The sequence below is a fragment of the Bos taurus genome, chromosome 29, assembly GCF_002263795.3.
Source record: "Bos taurus isolate L1 Dominette 01449 registration number 42190680 breed Hereford chromosome 29, ARS-UCD2.0, whole genome shotgun sequence".
NCBI classification, from domain to species: Eukaryota; Metazoa; Chordata; class Mammalia; order Artiodactyla; family Bovidae; genus Bos; species Bos taurus.
In genome coordinates, this window is record NC_037356.1 from 19138398 (window position 1) to 19163381 (window position 24984).

A 24984-nucleotide genomic window follows, 5' to 3' on the forward strand; every position below is an offset into this window, starting at 1 on the left:
GTTACCATGCTGTATGCATTTTATCCCCAGGGCATGTTTATTTTATAATTGGAAGTTTACAGCTTTTTATCCATCTTCACTCATTTGTCCACCTCTCACCCCTGTCCTCTGGCAACCACCAATCTGTTCTCTGTGTCTATGAGTTAGTTTGGTTGGTTTGTTTTTATCTTTCATGTATAAGTGAGGTCATATCTTATTTATCTTTTTCTCTCTGACTGATTTCAACTAGCATAATGCTGACTGGGTCTATCCCTGTTGTCATAAATGACATTTTTCATGTTTTATATGACTAAATAATGCTCCCTGTGGTATGCATGTGTAAGTATATACCACATTTAAAAAATTAAGTCATCTGTGGACACTAAGGTTTCTTCCATGTCTTGGCTATTGTACATAGTGCTACAGATGTTTTTAAATGATGGCCATACTGACTGGTGTGAGGTGATATCTCATTGTAGTTTTGAATTGCATTTCTCTAATAAATAGCAGTGTTGAGCATCTTTTCATGTGTTTGTTGGCCATCTCTATTTCTTCTTTGGAGAAATGTGGTCTTCTGCCCACTTTTTTATTTCATTGTGTGTTTCCTATTAAGATGCATGAGTTGTTTGTTTTATAGGTTAATATCATGTCAGTCAGATAATGTGCAAATATTTTCTCACATTATGTGTGTTGTCTTTTCATTTTGTTAATGGTTTCCTTTGCTGTGCAAAGGCTTTTGAGTTTAAAAGGTTCCATTTGTTTCTTTTTTTCCCCATTACTCTAGGAGATGTATCAAAAAATATTTTGCTGAAACTTATGTGAAAGAGTGTTCTTACTTATTTTATTTTTGTGTATGGTGTTAAAGAATGTTCTAATCTCATTCTTTTAAAAGTAGCTGTCTAGTTTTCCCAGAACCATTTATTGAAGAGACTGTATTTTCTCCATTGTATATTCTTGCCTCTTTTGTCATGCATTAGTTGAGCATATGTATGTGAGTTTACTTCTAGTTTTTCTGTCCTGTTCCATTGATCTGTATTTCTACCTTTGTGCCATACTGTTTTGATTACTGTAGTTTTGTAGTATAGTGTGAAATAAGGAAGCCTAATTCCTCCAGCTCTTTTTCTTTCCAAAGATTGCTTTGGCTATTCAGGGTCTTTGTGTTTCCATACAAGTTTAAATTTTTTTGTTCTAGTTCTGTGAAATATGGCATTGGTATTTTGATATGGATTGTATTGAATCTGTAGGTTGCCTTGGGTGTATAGTCATTTTGACAATATTGATTCTTCCAATCCAAGAACATGTTTTGTCTTTCCATCTTTGATTTCTTTCGTCAGTGTCTTATGGTTTTTAGAGTACAGGTTTTTTGCCTCCTTAGGTAGGTTTTTCCTAGGTATTTTATACTTTTGATGCTATGATAAATGAGTTTGTTTCTTAAATTTCTCTTTCTGATATTTTCATTGTCAAAGAGTCGGACACAACTGAGTGACTGAACTGAACTGAATGTGTAGAAAGGTAATAGAATTCTGTGTATTAATTTTGTATTCTGCAACTGTACCAAATTAATTGATGAGCTCTAGTAGCTCTCTGGTAGCATCTTTAGGATTTTCTACGTATAGTATAATGTCATCTGCAAATAGTGACAATTTTACTTATTCTTTTTCAAGTTGAATTTATTGCATTTCTTTATCTCCTCTGAATTCCATGGCCAGGACTTCCAAAATTGAATAAAGCTGGTGAGAGTGGACATTGTTGTCTTGTTTGTGACATTAGAGGAAACAGCTTTTGGCTGTTGAGTATGATGTTAACTGTGGGTTTGCCATATGTAGCCTTTAATATATTGATGTATGTTCCCTCTTTGCCCACTTTCTGGATTTTTTTTTGTTTTTTATCATATATGGCTATTGAGTTTTTGTCAGATGGTTTTTCTGCATCTATTGAGATAATCTTATGATTTTTTTACTCTTTAACTTGTTGATATGGTATATCATACTGAAGTATTTGTATATATTGAAGAATCCTTGCATATCTGGGATAAATGCCACTTGATGGTATACGATTCTTTTAATTCGATTCATTATTTTCAGTTTGCTAGAATTTTGTTTAGGATTTTTGCATCTATATTAATCACTGTTATTGACCTATAATTTCCTTTTTTGTGATATCTTTGTCTGATTTTGGTACCAGAGTGTTGGTGGCCTCACAGAATAAGTTTGGGAATATTCTTTCTTCTGCAATTTCTTTGGAATAGTTTCATAAGGATAGATGTTAACTCCTCTCTAAATGTTTGATGGAATTTGCCCATGAAGCCATCTGGTCCTGGACTTTTATTTATTGAAAGACTTTTAATCACACTTTCAATTTCAGTACATATGATTGGTCTTCATATTTTCTATCTCTTTCTGTTTCAGTCTTGGAAGGTTGTAACTTTCTAAGAATTTGTCCATTTCTTCTAGGTTGTCCTTTTTTTTTTTTTTTTTGCATATAGTTGCTTGTAATAGTCTCTTATGATCCTGTGTATTTCTGTGGTGTCTGTTTTAATTTCTTGTTTGTCATTTCTAATGTGAATGATTTGAGTCCTCTCCCATTTTTCTTGATGAGTCTGGCTAAATGTTTATAATTTTATCTTTTCAAAGAAACAGCTTTTAGTTTCATTGATCTTTGCTATTGTTTTCTTTGTCTCTATTTCATTTATTTCTATTATGATCTTTATGATTTCTTTCCTTTTACTATTTTCAGTAAAAGGAAATTACTGAAATTTCTTGTTCTTTCTCTAGTTACTTTATGTATTAAGTTGTTGTTGTTGTTGTTCAGCCACCCAGTTGTGTCCAACTCTTTGGGACCCCATGGACTACAGCACATCATGCCTCCCTGTCCTTCTCAATCTGCTGGAGTTTTCCCAAGTTCACATCCATTGCATTGATGATGCCATCCAGCCATCTCATCCTCTGATGCTGTCTTCTCCTTCTGCCCTCAATCTTTTCCAGCATCAGGGACTTTTCTAGTAAGTCAGCTGTTCACATCAGGTGACTAAAATACTGGAGCTTCAGCTTCAGCATCAGTCTTTCCAATGAATATTCAGGGTTGATTTCCTTTAAGATTGACTGGTTTGATCTCCTTGCTGTCCAAGGGACTCTCAGGAGTCTTCTCCAGCATCACAGTTTGAAGGCCTCAATTCTTTGGCATTCTGCCTTCCTCATAATCTAGCTCTCACAACTGTATGTGACCACTGGGAAGAACATAGCCTTGACCATATAGACGTTTGTTGGCAGAGTGATGTCTCTGATTTTCAACACATTGTCTAGGTTTGTCATACCTTTGCATATATATGTCATACTCATACTACTGTATAGTCTTGAGTAACTGTATAATCCCAGTTGCTTTTTCAATTCCCTCTGATGTGTATAAACAGTCATCCAAGCAAACTGTTCTCATTGTTCTCACTCCCTTGTGTTACCCCACCACCATCACCTAAAGTAGAAGAAGGGGAGAGAAAAAGAGAGAAAAATATCATAGTTCTTCCTTTGACAGAAGTACTCAGCCTGTGGGTGGGAACTTCTGAGTTTGGTGGGAGAATTTGTAACTCTACTAATTTTGAATATTTACATGTGAGTGAGTATAGAAAAGAAGACCATTATGTTGATAAAGAGGGAAAAATCTGATGTGACTAGAGAAATGGTTTGAAAAGATAGAGGCACAATTAAAGGCTAAAATTAACTTTTCTTTCTCACCTGGAAATTAAAGTCAATATCACTACTTGCATAAGCCATTTAGTTAATTCTTTGGCTACATTTAGACTGCTTATGGGGATTCCCTGGTGGCTCAGACAGTAAAGAATTTGCCTGCAATGCATGAGACATGGGTTCAGTCCCTAGATTGGGAAGATCCCCTGGAGAAGGAAATGGCAACTCACTCTAGTATTCTTGCCTAGAGAATTCCATGGACAGAGGAGCTGCAGTCCATGGGGTCACAAAGAGTCGGACATGACTGAATGACTAACACTTTATGTCTATCCTGCATGTTTTTTTTTTTTTTCCTTTATTTCATTATTTGGTCATTACTCTGCTTGCATTTAAATGTTCTATTCTTGTTACGTGGATATGAGTCATTTAATTCTGTGGAGATCTTGAATATATTTTTTATGGTTCTTTTCTAATTGTTCTATTATATTTTTTCTGCAAATTATTATATTAGTTGACTTTATTAGGTTAATTTATTGGCCTTTCCTGTTATCTCAGCTGATGAAGAATCCGCCTGCAATGCAGGAGACCCTGGTTCAATTCCTGGGTTGGGAAGATTCCCTGGAGAAGGGATAGGCTACCCACTCTAGTATCCATGGGCCTCCCTGGTGGTTCAGATGGTAAAGAATCCACCTGCAATGCAGGACACCTGGGTTTGATCCCTGGTTTGGGGAGATCCCCTGGAGGAGGGCATGGCAACCCACTCTAGTATTCTTGCCTTAAGAATCCCCATGGACAAAGGAGCCTGGCAGGGGACTTCAGTCCAGTTGTGCAAAGAGTTGGACACAATTGAGCAACTAAGCACACAAACAGATTAATTTGTTAACATTATTCACACATTTTCTGATTCCTGCTGTGAGATCACATTTTACAGAGTACTCTTCTGAGTGTCTCGATCTGGGATCAGTCTTGCCTAGGATAGCTGCTTGTCTATTTCTTTCTCTTGGTGTCCTTTCTCAACCCTGACCAAAGAGAAATTTTTCTTATATTGAATGTAGTCATATGTTCAGTAATCTATATTTTGTATCATTAAAATATAATTTCTCTAGGTCTCATATGGAGGGGAAATAATTACTGTTATCTTGAAATGAAGAGTCTAAATTCTGTGACATATAATACCTAGACTAATTATAATATTGTTTAACTTAACAAATCAATGTATTAGCAGTTTTATCTCATAGACTACTTTAGGGACAAAAAAGACCAGAACTGTTTTTAAGGGGGTCCAAACTCTTACACCAAATATAGATATTAATATAGTGACTTGCTGTTATATAAGAAAACATATATGGATAAGAAATCTGGTGAAATGGAAAGTATTAACTATATGACAGCAGTGAACTTATGGATGACTTTTCCTTTTTTGACATTCCAGAATTTCTATATTTTTTTAAAGAGTATGTAATTTTTGAGTATGTATTCTAAATAAATTTAAAAACCATACAACTCGTATAGAACCCCATTAAAGTACCTGATTATCTACGAACAAAGTTAAAACTTCTCAACTAAATATCCCCAAAGATCTTCACACATCTGTTCCTAAATTGCTCCTCTTCTTATCCCCCTTTTTATTTTTTTATGTTATGTTATTTTTTAAATTGTTTTATTATGCCTCATCTAGTCCAGTCTTATACCTTATCCTTGACAGAGATACTAACTACTAACTTCTATGTTTTAGCAATTGAAACACATTTTTGCAGGGTTGTTTTCCTAGGTACAGGAGTCTGGTTCTTTTGGTCCATTGTCTTGCTGAGTTTCCTTGGGATCCTGGCTGCCTACACAACATTGCTACTGGTGAGTAATGTTTCCCATTTTCCCCACTCCCTTCCTGAGTAGCCTCATGAAGTGCTCTGTCAGTAGTATGGTTCCCAGTAGGTGCTGGGAGCCATAAGATCGCTCCTGGCAGAGTTCAGATTTGAATCAGCTACTTGAATATTAGGGAGGAAGGAGAGATGTGAGGAATAGACTTGTGCTGGTAGAGGGTGTGTCTTTCCACTTTGACCCTTTGTAAGGATGCCAGAACATCCTTATTCTCTTCCTGTGTTTCATGGCTTATTTTCTGAATCACATAGTATTGTCATTTTAGATGTTCATACTTTCATATAGTAGTACTTCTGCACATTGATCTACTCATTCCATAGCTTGTCTCCTGAGAATCAGTCTTTCTGTGGCTTACAAATACCTAGTGTGCTAAACCTGTTTACTCAGTTCAGTTCAGTTCAGTTGCTCAGTTGTGTCCGACTCTTTGCGACCCCATGAATCGCAGCACGCCAGACCTCCCTGTCCATCACCAACTCCCGGAGTTCACTCAGACTCACGTCCATCGAGTCAGTGATGCCATCCAGCCATCTCATCCTCTGTCATCCCCTTCTCCTCCTGCCCCCGATCCCTCTCAGCATCAGAGTCTTTTCCAATGAGTCAGCTCTTCGCATGAGGTGGCCAAAGTACTGGAGTTTCAGCTTCAGCATCATTCCCTCCAAAGAAATCCCAGGGCTGATCTTCTTCAGAATGGATTGGTTGGATCTCTTTGCAGTCCAAGGGACTCTCAAGAGTCTTCTCCAACACCACAGCTCAAAAGCATCAATTCTTTGGCGCTCAGCCTTCCTCAGTGATCAGTGCAAAGAAATAGAGGAAAACAACAGAATGGGAGAGACTAGAGATCTCTTCAAGAAAATTAGAGATACCAAGGGAACATTTCATGCAAAGATGGGCTCGATAAAGGACAGAAATGGTATGGACCTAACAGAAGCAGAAGATATTAAGAAGAGATGGCAAGAATACACAGAAGAACTGTACAAAAAAGATCTTCATGAACCCAGATAATCACAATGGTGTGATCACTGACCTAGAGCCAGACATCCTGGAATGTGAAGTCCAGTGGGCCTTAGAAAGCATCACTACGAACAAAGCTAGTGAAGGTGATGGAATTCCAGTTGAGCTATTTCAAATCCTGAAAGATGATGCTGTGAAAGTGCTGCCCTCAATATGCCAGCAAATTTGGAAAACTCAGCAGTGGCCACAGGACTGGAAAAGGTCAGTTTTCATCCCAATCCCAAAGAAAGGCAATGCCAAAGAATGCTCAAACTACTGCACAATTGCACTCATCTCACATGCTAGTAAAGTAATGCTCAAAATTCTCCAAGCCAGGCTTCAGCAATATGTGAACTGTGAACTTCCTGATGTTCAAGCTGGTTTTAGAAAAGGCAGAGGAACCAGAGATCAAATTGCCAACATCTGCTGGATCATGGAAAAAGCAAGAGAGTTCCAGAAAAACAGCTAGTCCCCTGGTCAGGTTCCAAGTACATTTTAGCAAATATCTTTATGCAATAGAGACACCGCCTGTTTCCTGACATAGTGGTGTCATGTAGTGTGAGAAATTCACACTGGACATAGTAGTGTCACCTAGTATGAAAAAATTGAGACCAGGCAGCAGAGGAGCCTGCAGAAGTGGAAAGCTTATGGAAGACTAACTTTTAGGTTACTGGAATTTTTCAGTGCCCACTTGAAAATAGGACACAAGTATCTTGCTCTGATTCCATGATTCCTTGTCCCCAGTGATAGCCTGTCTGATACTAAAGAACCCAACCCCTAAATCAGTTTCCATTTGCATAAATATTTATTTCAGCAAAATGTATTAATCATTATATGAGTGATAAGTACTGAGGTTACAGAGAACAAAGAGGTGTAATTTTTGTTTTCATACAGGGTGCCTCAAATAGAGAGGTGTGAGAAAGTTATAATGCTCCTTAATTCAATGAGTTTAGAATCGATTAGGGAAGTAAGTCATAGACAAAAATAACCAACACAGACAGAGCATTATAATGGTCATTATTGCTGCTGCTGCTGCTAAGTCGCTTCAGTTGTGTCCGACTCTGTGTGACCCCATAGATGGCAGCCCACCAGGCTCCCCCATCCCTGGGATTCTCCAGGCAAGAATACTGGAGTGGGTTGCCATTTCCTTCTCCAATGCATGAAAGTGAAAAGTGAAAATGAAGTTGCTCAGTCATGTCTGACCCTTAGTGACCCCATGGACTGCAGCCTTCCAGGATCCTCTGTCCATGGGAGTTTCCAGGCAAGGGTACTGGAGTGGCGTGCCATTGCCTTGTCCATAATTGTCATTAGAGAGACCTAAAAAAGTTCTGGGTTCTAAGAAGGAAGACCTTCAGTCAAGAGGATTAAGTGATGCTTCGAGGAAGAGGTGGCACAGGAGGGGCATCTTGAAAGGATGTTGGATTTAGACATGTGTTTATGGGAGTGGGGAAGAAAGTCGAGATCATGGGAATTTCACGACAGATTCAGCAAGACAGAGATAGGGATATATGGGGTTTGACTAGATAAGAGGGAAGAATTGTACTGTTAGCATGTAGAGGATATTGAAGAAAAATGAAGTATCTGACTAAAACAATAGGCTTGTGATAGATTTTAGAAAGCCTGAAAAGTATGCTAAGACACATGGTATAAATCAGATTTCTAGTATTATCATTCTGAAAGTCATTGCATGGAGGGTGTCTGTAGAGAGAAATAGTGAGAACCTTTTACTTTTAATGAGGAAAATGCAGATGAATGATGTGTTTGGGGCAAGAATCTGGCCACTGAATTGTACTGCACTCATACATAATCAAAATAAAATGGTTTAGGTAACTTCTAAGACGGACTTCCAGTGTCCAATAAGCCATTTTTTTTTTTTTAAACAACCTTGTACTCTAGGCTACCTCTTTTTGGATACAGTAGCAACAACAGAGGAGACCTGAATTCTATTTCTGCTTTATCTTTAAGTTATTTTGTAACCTTGACCAAGTCATATAACTCTTCTGAGCCTCAGTTTCTTCTTTCACATGAGAATTATTTATTTCAAATGAGACAGTTAATAAATTGACATTTTATAAAGCTTGATTAAGTACAAGTAAATGGCCTGGTGGCTCAATTGGTAAAGAATCTGCCTGCAATGCAGGAGACCCACATTTGATCCCTGGGTTTGAAATATCTGCTAGAGAAAGAAATGGCAAACCCACTCCAGTATTCCTGCATGGAATAGACAGAGAAGCCTGGTGAGCTACAGTCCATGAGGTCTCAAGAATCAGGCATGACTTAGCGACTAAACCACCACCACCAAAGTACAAATAAAATCATATCCATAAAATTATTTTGAAAAAAAAGGTGAATGCCTTATACAGTCAAATTCTCAATATCCTAAGCATCTGAAGACTCCAGTTTTCAATCTGCGTCTCCACACTGACTTGGTGACGACTTAGATTTAGTTCAAATCTAATCTAGATTTACTGACTTATACCCTATGTTAACAACAATGCTTAACAGTTGTAACAAAAAAGCTTTTAAAAATTATGTATTTATTTGGCTGCCTTTGGGTCTTAGTTTCATCATTCAGGATCTTTCATGGAGGTGCATGAACTCTCTAGCTGTGGTGTGTGGCTAAGTTTTTCCTCTGTGTGTGGGATCTTAGTTCCCCTACCAGGGATCAAACCCCTGCATAACAAGGCAGATTCTAAACCACTGGACCATCAAGGAAGTCCCAAAAAAGAAATTTTAAATGACCCTTGGAAGGGCTGGCTCCTGACCTCTGTTCCCTCACTCGTGTCTCTATGTAATACCACTAATAAGCTCCATCACAGGGAAAAGAAAATTGTAGGAACTCAGGAATATCAGTGTACTGATTGTCACAGAATCCCAGAGAAGATAATAATAAATTCTCTCTGGATTGCTGGTGAAAGTTACGACTAGGAGGTGACATGTGAACTGTGTTTGAAGGGTCAGTAGCATGGCGAGGGAGAGCTATTTAGGCAGAGGGACGGGGTGGCAATCTCTTAGATGCTGAAAAGAACAGATGTATCAATGGCACCCCACTCCAGTACTCTTGCCTGGAAAATCCCATGGACGGAGGAGCCTGGTAGGCTGCAGTCCGTGGGGTCACCAAGAGTCAGACAAAACTGAGCAACATCACTTTCACTTTTCACTTTCATGCACTGGAGAAGGAAATGGCAACCCACTCCAGTATTCTTGCCTGGATAATCCCAGGGACGGGGGAGCCTGGTAGGCTACCGTCTATGGGGTCGCACAGAGTTGGACACGACTGAAGTGACTTAGCATAGCATCAAGAAGTGAAGATAATCCAGACTGTGTAAGGAATTTTGAGTTCAGAACAGTGTTTCGGGTAGTATCTTGGTGATTTCAAAACAATCTCTTCTTTCTTGTTTTTTCAGGTACTTGGATTTTTGTTGTGTTGGGAAAAAAATCAACTATTCCTGCACTGGTATCATAAGGTAAGACATTTGAATCTTCATAGGAGACCTGAGATCAGGACTGAATGTGCCTCTTTGGCGCCAAGAGTTAAATGCAGAGCTTCCCCTTTCTTTGCCTCCCTTAGAAAGAAGCAATCTGGTTACACTGTTTCAACTAAAATCAGTTTCCAACAGATGAAACTGGCTTACCAATCAAACTGAACCCAAACTTAATTTTTTCCCACTACTCCATGTTAAAACTCACTCTGTGACTCTGTTGTCTCTATCCCCATAAAATCTTGGGCAAGCTCCATTATTTTCCCAGTCCTTTAGAGTCCCAAGAACTTTCTCATTTCAGTCACTAAGAATTTCAATTCATCGTAGTAGACTGAACTCAAACTTTATGAGACTTTTCCCTTCCCCTGTTTCACATGACCCAGGCCTGGAAACCTGCAGTGATGGAAAGAGTATGATTGTCTTTTACCTTGATTCCAGTGTATGGATCAGGGGAAGGAGCGATAGGGTGAAAGAACACAGTCCCACAAGGAGGAGTTACTTTCATCAGGACCAAGTAGATGCAGTTTTTGGCTCTTAATCCTGTGGATTTTTCCTTGCGTATTTTCAAACACCTTACCACTGAGAACCTTGACTGCAACTCTCTTGGTACACTCAATACTTGTCTTCCTGTACTCCCTGAAATTTCTTTGTTGAGGTCCTTTGACTATCCCTTAGTTTGGAACCATTTAAAATTACACTAGAAAGGAAGTGGGTGAAATGAGTTGGGAGCTTGGGATTGACATATATACACTATTAATAACTGTGTATAAGTTAGATAACTAATTAGAACCTACCATTTAGCCCAGGGCACTCTAATTAGTGCTCTGTTGCAACCTAAATGGGAAAGAAATCCAAAAAGGAGGGGATATATGTCTACATACAGCTGATTCAATTTGGTGTATGATAGAAACTAACACAACATTGTGAAGCAACTATATTCTGATAAAACTTTTTAAAAATAAATAAATTAAAAAATAAAATTATACTAGCAGTAACAAAGGATCCATATCTGGTATAAAGAAGGAGGCATCACTGACCCAACATCTGAAGACATGCAGGTCATTTCCAACATTTCCTCCCTTGTCTAGTTCTGCCATGGGCTTGAGCATCTCCAGCACATCCTCTTGCTATTTATAGACTTTTTCAGGCATGGTTTTGATAACATTCTTTGTGTTTTCTCAAATCAAGGAACATGTCAAACTCTGAGTGGTTGCCTTAAATTTTCCTTTTACTCAAAAGGGAAGTATGAACTGAATATATAAACTTAAGAATTAGGATGAATGGAAATTAAAGTCATAGGCTCATACAGGGAAACAAGAAATTGCAGACTGAACCTATAGGCCTTACTGAGATTCCTGCAGGTTTTGGAGTTGGGACACCATGAGCAGTTTGTCACTACCAAGGGTCCCTGTGGGTTAAACCATTCTGATTACCATTCCAGGCTTGTGTCTATTACAGAAACCATGCATACCTTGCCTCTGGCAGTCAGCACTGCTACTTGGCCTCTGCCACAGCAGAATCTCATCATTGCCTTTGAACTCAGGAAGCCCGTTTCTGTGGCAGCACCTCTCACCTTTATCCAGGCATAAAGCATGGCCACTCCAGTGCTTTTCAAGGATGCTGACACTTTCCTCACCAATGTGTTTCTCAGTGTCTTCTGAAACCTCCCATAGAGCCCAATATGAAGCAGGTTAGCTTATCACAGGTGATATTAATATCATTCCAGTAACCTTTTCTAAATAAATCATTGGATTTTTTCTTCCACATTACACAAAGAAATTGCTGGCATCCTAATTTTATAAAGCATGGGCTACTATTGAGCCAAAGTTTCAGATAACCAAGCAATTAGAACCTCTTTGAGATGCATATTACCTGCTGCTGCTGCTGCTGCTGCTAAGTTGGTTCTGCTGCTGCTGCTGCTGCTAAGTCACTTCAGTCGTGTCCAACTCTGTGCGACCCCATAGCCGGCAGCCCACCAGGCTCCTCTGTCCCTGGGATTCTCCAGGCAAGAATACTGGAGTGGGTTGCCATTTCCTTCTCCAATGCATGCATGCATGCATTCTAAGTTGCTTGAGTCATGTCCGAGTCTGTACAACCCTATGGACAGCAGCCCACCAGGCTCCTCTGTCCATGGGATTCTTTAGGCAAGAATATTGGAGGCATAATACCTAGATGCTGGTATATTGAATTCAGAGTCTTTGATAAATGCACACATATCAATAAATCCAGACTGATTTAATATTACTTTATTTTCTCCTTGTCTAGCATCCTTAATATTACATTTTCCTCCTCCTTGGCTAGCATCCTTTGAATTCATTCTTACACATTTTCTACAGGGTTTTGTTGAAATGCTTTCATCTCTTGAGGTATTGTGCGATCTAATTGCTGTTATGAATCCATAGCCAATGAAAAGTGGTGAAACTGGATATGAGAAGAGTTGAAATACCCTTGTTAGATAACTAATTTGGTTAGGCCTTTATACCTGTTAACTTTAAATCTTCCTGGCAGGGGAGTTTCTTTAGGGCTTGGAATTTCGGTGTGAAAAGAGTAAACCTGCGTTGTCCCATATTGTCTCACCGTTGCTTCTCCTACATAGTCCAAAAGTCTGTTCTTTACATCTGTGTCTCTTTTGCTGTCTTGATATAGGGTCATCGTTACTGTCTTTCTAAATTCTATATATATGCTTTAATACACTGCATTGGTGTTTCTCATTCTGGCTTACTTTTACTCTGTGTAATAGGCTCCAGTTTCATTCACCTCATTAGAACTGACTCAAATGCGTTCTTTTTTATAGCTGAGTAACATTCCATTGTGTATGTGTACAACTTCCTTATCTATTTATCTGCCTATGGACATCTAGATTGCTTCCATGTCCTAGCTATTGTAAACAGTGCTGCAATGAACATTGAGGTACACGTGTCTCTTTTAGTTCTGGTTTCCTTGGTGTGTATGCATAGTGGTGGGATTGCTGGGTTGTATGGCAGTTCTATTTCCAGTATTGGATGGAGTGAGGAGGCGGGTGGGAGGGGGTTTCAGGATAGTGAGGCACATGTATACCCATGGCTGATTCATGTCAATGTATGGCAAAAACCACAACACTATTGTAAAGTAATTACCTCCAATTAAAATAAATAAATAAATAAGCAATCACATAACTAAACCAAAAAAAAAGAAGAAATCTTGGAGGAAAGGCTTAGTACCAGGCCTAATAGTGTATTCCCTTCTGCCTAGGCATGTTCAGAGAGCAATGAATGATCTCAATCAAAACTCTTTATAAATAGCTAATAACCCAACCTCCTAATAAATGTACTAAAGATATTTATTAGCCAAAATACATAGATAGTCCTTATCTATGAAAATGTCTATACAACAGGATTCTAACCTGTTGTATCTAGGTTGCTTGCAATAAATAAACCTGGAATTTATAGATTTGTAAGTGGGAGGCATGGCTGGCTGGAGTTGTATAGTTAATGGAATATATGAGAAAAGGATCCACCATAACTCAAAGATTCCTTCTGTGGAGAAATGTTTCCACATACTTTGCTTAGAACGCACCTCACATTTTAAGTCCCAGACCAGAATGTATCCTAATATAAGAGAGGAAAGACCTTTATATGAGTACCTGCATTTCACAGATTTCTCCAAGGAAAACTGTTTTATCTGTACCTTGCGTGTGTGTGTGCATGCGTGCTAAGTTGCTTAATGCCTTAAATCGTTAGTAAAGCTTCGTGTTGAGTAAGATCACAGAATCACATGAGATTCATGTGAGTCTGATTTGTCTATTAAAGTTTGTATTGTGATGCATTTTTTGCTGATAAGTTATTTAAGATTTTCACCTCTATGTGGATCTATATATAAAAGAGTTTGGACTGTAGTTTTTGCTTCCTATAATGTCCCTGTTGGCTTCAAAAAACAAGTTAGAGAAAATTCCCTCTTTATTCTCTGGGAGAGTTTGTTAAAGTTGAAATATTTCTTCCTTAAATGTTTGAAAAATTAACCATTGAAGGCAGCAAGACCCAGAGTTATTTTGTGAGTTATTAAAATACAGAATTATGGAAGGGAGGAAACCAAGCACTGTCTAGGAGCAACACAGATATAGAAAATTCTCTATTTGAAGGGAAGAAGTTAAAATTATATCTTCTTGGTCTCAGTGTTTACCTATGGCTAAATATAGTTTTCTGGCCAGCAGGTTTTTTCATCTGTTCACCAAATATTTATATAAAATTTACTGTGTCAGACATTCTAAATACACCAAATATATAATCATAAACAAATATCATCCCTGATCTCATGAAGTTTATAGTCTATTTGGGGAAAACATATATTGAACAAAATACTGTTTACCTGAGATTGTATTGAGTCATATTAAAAAAAACCTGAATATTTGTAATGCTTATTTTTGAAACTGAATGAGACCTACCAAGCAATGTTGAGGGCCAAGCAGACATGGAGATAATAAATCAGTAAAGGAATCAGACCACATAGCTGTGTAGGCTTTTTTTTTTTTTTCAGCCATGCTGCATAAAGCAGCAAGGAAGGTAAATTATTAAATCCATGTACTGGCAACCCACTCCAGTACTCTTGGCTGGAAAATCCCATGGATGGAGGAGCCTCAGAGGCTACAGTCCATGGGGTGGCAAAGAGCTGGACATGACTGAGCGACTTCACTTCACTGTTAAAGAATGATTAGATTAAAAAGATGAGGTAATGAGGTCCCTGAAATTGTGAGTACATTATGTTTCCCAAGGACAGTTCTGATCCAAGTTTAGTGCTTAGAAGTCAAGGTATTCTTTTTATTTCCCCAGATCCTGATTCTGATAACAATTCTGTTTTGCTCACTTTTGTTATGGATTTTATTAACTTACTGGAAAGACAGGTGGCTCACCATTGGGCTGTCATTGCAGGTAAGCACCATCCTTAGTTGTAGCCCTGTCTGTCCAGATGTGTTTAGGCTGACTTTTGAATTTTCTCCCAGATCTTTGCTCCCTACATACACCTGAGCAGCATATCTGTGATGGTTTTGCTTTCGTGGCCTGTGGCCATCTACTTGATCCATTTGGAAGGAGAAGGTATGTCCTGTGGGTGGAACCTTTCCTGATTCTTCCAGCTCTGGCTTTAGCGAGTGTACTTCACTTAACCAAACAAGCTTGGTAGACAGCCAGCACTGTAGCTTTTTGAAATTCATTTAGCTTGTTACTTAGGCATGCTCCTTCTGGTCAAACTCACAACCCTACATGGACTGTCATAGCATTTCTCTGATCAAGCATACCTTCTTCTAAAGAAGGATTCTCCTTCTAGAAAAATGAGAATTTCCTCCCTGTTATTACAGGTTGACTGCCTAGGAATAAATTGGAGTAGTTTTAGGGAGGGTAGAGGAAATTTTTAATTTTTTTTGAACAATGATGGTACAAGTCATAGTTCTTTTAGGTTGTATTCCAATACTACTATTTTCAACTTAAGAACCAGGTGGAGATATCCCCTGGATACATCTTAGTCCTTCAAAGCAGTCCCTGGTGAGTTCCTGTCACATCTGAGGACTTCCACAGAAGCAGAAATGTCTCCCTCTGCCCCTGTTTCCTCTCCATTCTTTGCCCTAATATTATGGAAACAAAGAATCAGAGCTGTATGTAAAACTATTTTGAGAATGGAGTTATCTCTCAGCACCTTTACTGAGAAACTAGGAGGGCTTTCTGTCTCTCTTTTTTACTGATGGTTAGATAGGGAGTGCTTGTTGCCTGGGTTGTGCAAGAGTGCAGGAAAGATAAAAACTTAACTGATAGTGCTGCCATTAGGTATTCATACATGTGGGTATGTGTACGTGGCCAGTGAATTTTAGGAAATTTTTTTTGGGAGCAAGAACTTAAAGGGGACAATAATGAATTCTTTCTTTTTCATTTCCTGAATTTTAGCTAGAATGAGAAGATTCCAGATTACAAGTATTGAAAGAAAAAGAAACAAGAGGTGTAACATGCACACAAAATTGAGAAGTTAGAGCTGGCAGATCTAAATTTGAAAGTGACATAGGTGGTAATTTTTAAATGTTCAAATGGGTAAAATCCTTAGAGTAAAAATCCTCTAAAATAGTAAGTGTTGGGGAATGGCCAGTGATAACAGGTATTATGGTCAGGTTGTATGTGTGTGTGTCTCAAAGAGGGGTGGGAAGAGAGAAGTATCTGTTATATACTGAGGATCTGTGACAAGTCAACACTGTCATTTCAATTATATGAGATCGATGTTAGTAGCAAAATAGCGCCATTATTCAGAATGAAGAAAATGAAGGCCCAAAGAGGTTAAACAATGTGTCTGAGTTACAAAATTAGAAAATAGTAAATTCTGGCTTTGAATGTGGATTTCTTTCAACTAGTATCTCTTCCACTACCACTCCCTGTCTTCAATACGGGGTATTTTAGGCTGACCTTTAAGGGCTTGAGGGCTTTCTCAGAACCAACCAAACTCCTCCTCCTTCTTAGAAGTTATTCCTTAACATTCCCTCTCCTTCTCACCTCCTGTACAATTCATTCCCTTGTAAATTTGCATTTGTAATAATTTTCACTTAATAATAAACTTTTATTTGGATAACACTTTTTTTCATTTTCAAATCACTGAAAGAATACGGGGATGTGACAGAAATTGACAGTAAATCAGTGAGTCTACAGATGCAGTGAACCCATGTACTGAGTATTTACTTACTGTTCTTTTAAGGATAGTTACTTGCTTGGGATGGTTCTCCATTCTTCCTTTCTTTTTTGTCACTTTCTCCTTCCAACTTTTTCAGCTTTACAAGTGGCTATTGGGTTGCCCTTTGTTCTTATACTTTTGTGTCTCTATGTGGTGCCATTTGGGATTTATTATGCCTGCGTTCAAGAGAAGGATAAATTAGGGCCCAAGCCAAACTTCTTCAGACATAGAGGTGCACCCATGGTAGGTCTGAGCATGATGGATGTTGGTGAGTATAGGTGTGCATGGGTGTGGAGGGCACATCAGATCCTTGGAACTCCCTGGAAAAGTAAAGGAGTTGACTTGAGATGACAAGAAAAAAGAGTTAAATGTAGAGATTGGACTTGAACCCAGGTCACCTAATTCTCTGTCCATTTCTCTTTATTGTGACTCATTGACATTGCCTCAGATGAGCAGAGTCTCCAAATCAGATTTGAATAAAGAGCCAAGGGAGCCAAACTCTCTTCCTAAAGTCTTTTCTTACTGGGCTCCCTCCCTACCCTAAAAGGGATGTCAGTAGAAAAGACTGTGAGATTAAAGGCCTGATGTCCTTTTCTTCCACAGCTGGGGCCTGAGAATACCATAATGTCCTTTGAGAACGCTGTTGAATATAGGGCCCATGGACTGGAGAGTGATGTACAAATAAGGTAGGAAAGAAGGGACCAGAGTGGGAGGAGAAAAGACCAGTGGATGACTCCAGCCTGGCCCAAGCTGTAGAGAGGGCAAGCCCTGGGAGTTTCTTCCTTATTCTCCTGGCACATCTGCACATAACACAATACATGAATCACTTCTCCTTTACAAACCACGTCTCTGCATCTCTACATTCTCAATCACAGGCTTATAAATCACACACTCTATATAGTCTCCACACATAGCTCAAATTTATCCTCCCTGCAAACATGCTTGCAGCTTACTTCTGTGCCCTACCTTAGCAATCTATTTAACTAACATTTTCTAGGCATCGCCTGTATTCCTACTATATCCTTCTTCTGAGTTCTAGTGAGAGGCAGATGAGTGAGACAGTCGTGCCTAAGAGCTGTTTGCAGCCAGTGAAGAGACATGGCATGTTTACAAATAAACACAGTATAGGACCATTTGTTGTGAGCGCCTTCCAGAGAAGAGTAAGGCAAATGCAGTGGAACCTCAGTGAAGGAGGAAGAGGCCACCTCTTTTGTGAAAAATGATCTGTGTGCTCAGAACAGTGTTTGGGTTGAGCCTTGAAGGCAAAATAGTATTTTCCCAAGCAGAGGTGGAGAACAAGAATATTCTGGGCAGAGGCAACAGCTTAGTCAAAGGTGTCCAAAGGAGGAATAGCAAGTTTGTAGATCTGTGAGCTGGTCTGTATGGATGCCAAGAGTAGTCCACTTTGGGGACGTGAGGGGCCTATGTGAGGGGGAAAGTATGGCTGCAAGGCTTGCTGAGACTGGATCACAGAGATCCCTAAATGTGTACTGGACAGCCATGGTAGGTTTTAGAGAACAGATTAACTTATTGTTTAGAAGGACTTATCTGAGAATCTGTGAGGGAGAATCATCATGGGTTTGGGCAGTAGGCTCTAGCAATGTCCAAGGGACAACAAAGGAAGACTTGGATCCTAGCAGGAATGAGGACAAAAAACCCATGCTTTTCTGTAGAATGTATGTCCTTGGGCAGCCGAAAGTAGAGACGAACCATCGGTTGGTTATATTAGAGAATGTGGCATGTACTACTCCCTTCCCAGCCTTCTGTGAGGCAAACAGAAAAGAAATGAACATCCTATTTCACAGTGAAGAACTGTGGTTTGAGCCTGAATTCAAAGAAGATAAATGTATTGCTGAGGACGTAAGGCTAGAATGTACATGATAAAGCCAGAATTAGAACTAGATTTCCTGACCCCAGACTAGGGCTCTTGACATTACCTAACAGTGATGTTACCCAGCTGTTCCATGTAAGCTATCTGAATCAGATTGAAACTGGATGTTCTTTCAGAGCTTCCCTTTCATTGTGCAAGTGCCTCATGGTCATGACCTAAAGTGGTCATGGTGCTGAGACAGTGAGCTCCTGGCACATGGACTTTCTCTCTTGTCTTGTGACTTCAACTTCAGTGTCGATGATCCTCCCAACACTTTAGTTTCTCTGTATGTTGATGTCTTCATTTCCAGTCTACTTCTACATACCTCCATCATCCATATTGATGGTCATAGTTTACACTTCATCATTAATAAAAATTGCATATCACTCAGTCTAGCCAGAACAGAAATACCGCAGCAGTACCTAGAACAGGAAAATGTAATATCAAGAATTACTAAGTAGTAAAAAGTTGTTAACTAATAAAAGAGGAAAACAGGACTGTGGAAATGCACAAGTAGCTCTATTAGAACTTCTACACATTCTACCCTATTCTTTCCAAGATTTACAAACACATGAAAAAAAAAATTAAAAACTGGAAAAAATTCACCAAACTTCTGACAAAAGACTCTGAAAGGTGAAGAAATGAAGGTGGACTGCCTGGGTTTGTAAGACTGAAGGAACTTGCTAGTATTAAAGCAAGTTTCCCTGTTGGTTATTTTGTTATTTTCCTCATATATCCTGACATGACCTCTGAAGAGACCTGTACAGAAACACCTACAGATGCATAGGGAAAAAAAAAAAAAAAGCCTCACAAAAATCTGCTTTTTGTAGCCAGACAATTGGCATTAGGGTCACCCAGCAGGCTATAAATGTTTTGACCATACCTGTCCTACTCAGGGCAACACCACAGAAAAGCACTCTCCTCTCTCTCACAGCTTGAGGCTGTGGCCCTGGAGGGTATGAGCAGATCCCTGTAATGACTCCTGCCCTTATGTCAGAGGTGGTACTCTCTGGTCTCTGCCCACTTAAGAGGAGAGGGAGGATTACTGAGAGATGTTTTCTAGAGAAAGTGATTTTTTTCTGGTAAAATATATTTAGCATAAAACTTACCATGTTAACCATTAAACAGTTGTTTTTTTTTTAATTGGAGTGTATTTGGGCTTCCCAGGTGGTGCTAGTGGTAAAGAACCCACCTGCCAATGCAGGAGACTTTAGAGATTTGGGTTCAATCCCTGAGTTGGGAAGATGCCCTGGAGAAGGGCATGGCAACCCACTCCAGTGTTCTTGCCTAGAGAATCCCATGGACAGAGGAGGTTGGCAGGCTACAGTCCGTAGGGTTGCAAAGAGTCTGACATGTCTGAAGTGACTTACCACTCACTGTTGATTTGCAGTGTTGTGTTAGTTTCAGGTGAATCTGGTACACATATACATTTATCTACTTTTTTTATTGTTTACTCACTAAGTCATGTCTGACTCTTTTGTGACCCCATGGACTGTAGCCCACCAGGCTCCTCTGTCCATGAGATTTCCCAGGCAAGAATTCTGGAGTTGATTGCCATTTCCTTCTCTAGGGTATCTTCCTGACCCAGGGATCAAACCCACATCTCTAGCTTTGCAGGCAGATTCTTTACCACCAGAGAAGCCCAATCTACTTTTTAGTGTACAGTTTAATGACATTCAGTATATTCACCTTGTTTTGCTACTGTCACCACCATCCGTCTCTACAACTTTTCATCTTCTCAAGCTGAAACTCTGTACCTGTTCAATAAAAGCTCCTTCATCTCCCCTCCACCCAAATTCTGACAACCACTATCCTATTTTTTTCTATAAATTTAACTATTTTAGTTATCTCATATAATTGTTCAACATTATTCTATGTCTGACTCCTTTCACTTTGAAAGTGAGTGAACTGAAAGTCGCTTAGTCTTCTCCAACTTTTTGTGACCCCATGGCTATACAGTCCATGGGATTCTCGAGGCCAGAATACTGGAGTGGGTAGCCTTTCTCTTCTCTAGGGGATCTTCCCAACCCATGGATCAAACCCAGGTGTCCTGCATTGCAGGTGGATTCTTTACCAGCTGAGCTACAAGGGAAGCCCAAAGGGATGAAAGTGAAAGTCACTCAGTCATCTCCGACTCTGTGACTCCATGGACTGTACAGTCCATAGAATTCTCCAGGCCAGAATACTGGAGTGGGTAGCCTTTCCCTTCTCCAGGGGATCTTCCCAACCCAAGGATTGAACCCAGGTCTCCCACATTGCAAGCAGATTCTTTACCAGCTCAGCTACCAGGCAAATTTGTCATTTGCCGAATGACAAATTCATCTATACTGTAAACAGATGACAGAATTTCCTTCTTTTTAAAAAATTCTGTTAAAAAGCATATAAAATTGACCATCATAGACGTCTTTAAGTATCCAGTTCAGTAATGTTAAGTATATACACATTGCTGCGAAACAAATCTCTGGAACTTTTTTGTCTTGCAGATCTGAAATCCTGTAGCCATTAAACAACTTCCCTTTCCTTCTTCTTCAGTTCTGGATAACCATCTTTCTACTTTCTGTTTCTATGAATTTGACTATCTTAGATACCACATATAGGTGGAACCATACAGTATTTATCTTTTTGTGACTGTTTTATTTAATTTAACATAATGTCTTCAAGGTTCATCCATGTTGTGGCATGCAACAGAATTTCCATCCTTTTTTAGACTGAATAATATTCTAATGTATATATATGCCACATTTTGCTTATCCATTTATTTGCTGAAAACATTTGGTTTTCTTCCACCTCTTGGCTATTTTGAATAATGCTACTATGAACATGAACGTACAACTATCTTTTAAAGAACCTTCTTTCAGTCTTTTTAGTATATACCCCAAAATGGAATTGCGGGATCACACAATAATTCTGTATTTAATTTTTGGAGGCACTACCATACTGGAGGAAGGAAGTCTAAAAACCTGTATATAAATCTTGTGCAGCTCTTCATATAACATGTATGTGAAACTACACAGACATAACAGAGTAGAAGATTTAATAATTAAACATTGGTTTGGAATACCATCCATGTTTTAGATTGACCTCTGGGTAGTACATACAGACTAGAGAAGCATTACAAAGCCTCTTTGAAAACTAAATTGTAATTTGAACCACAGCCTATAAGCATGAACCAGGACATGTATTTTTGAACCAAAATAGGTTAACTAACTGTTAAATGCAATTTAAACAGGAACCAGAATCTCTAAATATTCTTAATGGCTAGGATATGATCCAAAATTTTCATCATACCAAAACTTATAAAAATCTCAACTTGAGCAAGAAAGGGTAATTAATAGATGTCAACAGCAAAAGAAAGAGGTGTTGGAATTATTTTCTTAAAAAAATTAAAGCACCTATCATAAAATTTCTCTAACAGAGAATTATGATGCTAAGAGCCAACTCACTAGAAGAGACCCTGATGCTGGGAAAGATAGAAGGCAGGAGGAAAAGGGAATGGCAGAGGATGAAATGGTTGGACACCAACCACTGGGTGGACACGAGTTTCAGCAAACTCCAGGAGATGGCGAAAGTCAGGGAAGCCTGGTGTGCTGTAGTCCATGGGGATGCAAAGAGTTGGACAAAGTAAGTGAAAGTTGCTCATTCATGTCCGACTCTTTGCGACCCCATGGAGAAGTCCATGGATTTCTGCAGGCCAGAATATTGGAGTGAGTAGCTATTCCCCCCTCCAGGGGATCTTCCCAACCCAGGGATCGAACCCGGTCTCCCACATTCCTGGCAGATTCTTTACCATCTGAGCCACCAGGGAAACCCAGACAAATATCTGACAAAGTTAGTACCTAAGACAAATATCTGACAAAGTTAGTACTAAGTCACTCAGTCATGTCTCACTCTTTGTGACCTCATGGACTATAGCCCAAGAGTTGTGTGTGACTTAGTGAATGAAAAGCAACAAATAGATAGATTAAAATAAAAGAATGGAAAAAATATACAAGTCAGAGATGGAGTAGTTATATTAATATTTGACAAACTAAACTTCAGAGCAAAGAAAAACAGAAGAAAGAAGGGGCATTACACAATGACTTTAAAACAGTAAATTCATCAAGAAGACATAACAATTCTGAATGTGTATGAACCCAAGAATAGAGCTCCAATGTACATAAAGCAAATGCAACAAATCTAAAGGAGAAATAAATAAACCTATAACAATAGTTGAGAACAGCACCACCTTTCTCTTAGTAATTGATGTAAAGACTAAACAAAACTACTAAAGATACAAGATGGTGCTGAACTATGCCATCAGCCAATAGGATCTATGTGACACTGATAGAAAACTCAGTGCAGGAACAGCAGAAGATGTGTTCTTTCCCAGTGTCTGCAAATCATATAATATACACTGTATCCTGCCCCCCCCCCAAAAAAAACCCTCAGCAAATTTAAACGTACTGAAATCATACAGAATGAGTTCTCTGGCCACAACAGAATCACACTAGAAATGAATAACAAAGTTAATAAGAAAATCTCCATACACTCGGTAACTAAACAAACCCAATTCTAGATAATTCATGAGCTAAAGAGAATGTCTCCTGTGTTTGACATGTGATTTGCAAAAATTTAATTCTGTTGTGAGTTCTCTTTCATTTTCTTGATGCCTTTTGATTTTGACAAAGACGCAGGGCAATTCATTGACCAATGCCTCACACTATATATATATAAAAGTTAACTCAAAGAGTTGGACACGACTGAGCAACTGAACTGAACTGAACTCAAAATGGATCAGTGACATAAATGTAAGAGGGGAAAGCATAAAACTCTTAGAAGAAAATACAAGGGTAAATCATGATCTTGGATTTCAGAGTGAATAATAGCCGAAACTTGGAAACAAACCAAGGATCTATCAGCAAGTGAATTAATAAATAAAATATGGTGTGTATATATATTTTCATATATATATATATAAAACAATATTATTCAGCCATAAAAATGGATAAGGTCTGTTACGACAGGGTTGTTACAATATGGATGAACCTTGAAATCAATGTGAAAGTGAAAGTCACTCAGTTGTGTTCAACTCTTTGCAACCATGGAATTTTCCAGGCCAGAATCCTGGAGTGGGTAGCCTTTCCCTTCTCTAAGGGACCTTCCTGACCCAGGGATTGAACCCAGGTTTCCCTCATTGCATGCAGATTCTTTACCAACTGAGCTATCAGGGAAGATGGAAACAATACGCTAAGGTGAAACTAGCTAGAAATAAAAAGATACAGTATAACTCTGTGTGTATGAAATATCTACAGTAGGCAAATTTATAGAGACAGAAAGTAAACTAAAGTTACCAGGAGAGAGGGATCGAGGGCTGGGGAGTTACTTAATGGTTACAGAGCTTATGATCATTTTGGTGTCTGTCACCACTAATTAGGGCTTCCCAGGTGGCTCAGTGGTAAAGAATCTGCCTGCCGATGCAGGAGATGCATGAGACATGGGTTCTATCCCTGGGTCAGAAAGATCCCCTGGAGAAGGAAATGGCAACTCATCCAGTATTCTTCCCTCGGAAAAAAAAAAAAAGAAAGAAAGTTTTAGAAATAGATAGTATTGATGTTTGTATAACATTGTGTATGCAAGCAGTGCCACTGAATTGAATAGTTAAAATGCTCTTAAAATGGCAACTTTTATGTTTTATATATTTTACCACAATGAATATAAATGAAAAAAAGGTAAACACTGGAAGAAAAAACAGCCTTTTCAATGGAGTCCCAGAGCAACTGGACATCAGAAACAATAAAAGTGACTCTCAATCTAATCTTCATGGTCTAGAAGGGAAATAAGTACAAAAACTGAAAATTGATTATGGATTTAAACACAAAATATAGAATTAAAAAATATTTAGAAAACCAAAGTGGGGAAAATCTTTGGGATGTAGGGCTGGCAAAGTGTTCCTAGACTTTATACCAAAAGCACTATCCATGAAATGAAAAAAAACAATCATAAAGGGATCTCAAAGTAAAACACTTCTGTTCTGTGAAAGATCTTTTGAGGAGGATAAAAAGAAAAGTATCAGATGAAGAGGCAATATTTGTAAAATATGTATCTGACAAAAGGCTTGTATCTAAAATATATAGGAAACACTGAAACTCAACAGGATAAAAAAATTCCAAACAACCCAGTTAGAAAATTCATGAACAGTCACTTTACCTGAAAGGATACACAGATAGCAAATAGGCACATGAAAAAATGTTCAACTTCATTAGATACTAGGAAAATGAAAACTTCTATCACTACTCACTTATCAGAATGGCTAAGTTTAACAAATAGTGATATCTCCTAATGATGGTGGATAAACTGGATCACTTACACATTACTGGTGAAAATGTAGAATGGTATAACTGCTCTGGTAAGTTTGGCACTTTCTTCAAATGCCAAATATGTACTTACC

General features: G+C 38.7%; 1 protein-coding gene across 1 annotated transcript in view; it reads left to right on the forward strand.

The window, feature by feature from the left end:
• The window catches only part of LOC112444840 (glycerophosphodiester phosphodiesterase domain-containing protein 4-like), a 115843-nt gene that overhangs the window by 9752 nt on the left and 81107 nt on the right, over positions 1–24984 (forward strand). Inside the window, 8 exon segments of the mRNA XM_024987388.2 lie at positions 5417–5510; positions 9935–9994; positions 14815–14913; positions 14985–15078; positions 15919–15996; positions 16785–16930; positions 17291–17373; positions 18361–18547. Of these exon segments, the coding sequence (XP_024843156.1) occupies positions 5417–5510; positions 9935–9994; positions 14815–14913; positions 14985–15078; positions 15919–15996; positions 16785–16930; positions 17291–17373; positions 18361–18547 (841 nt within the window).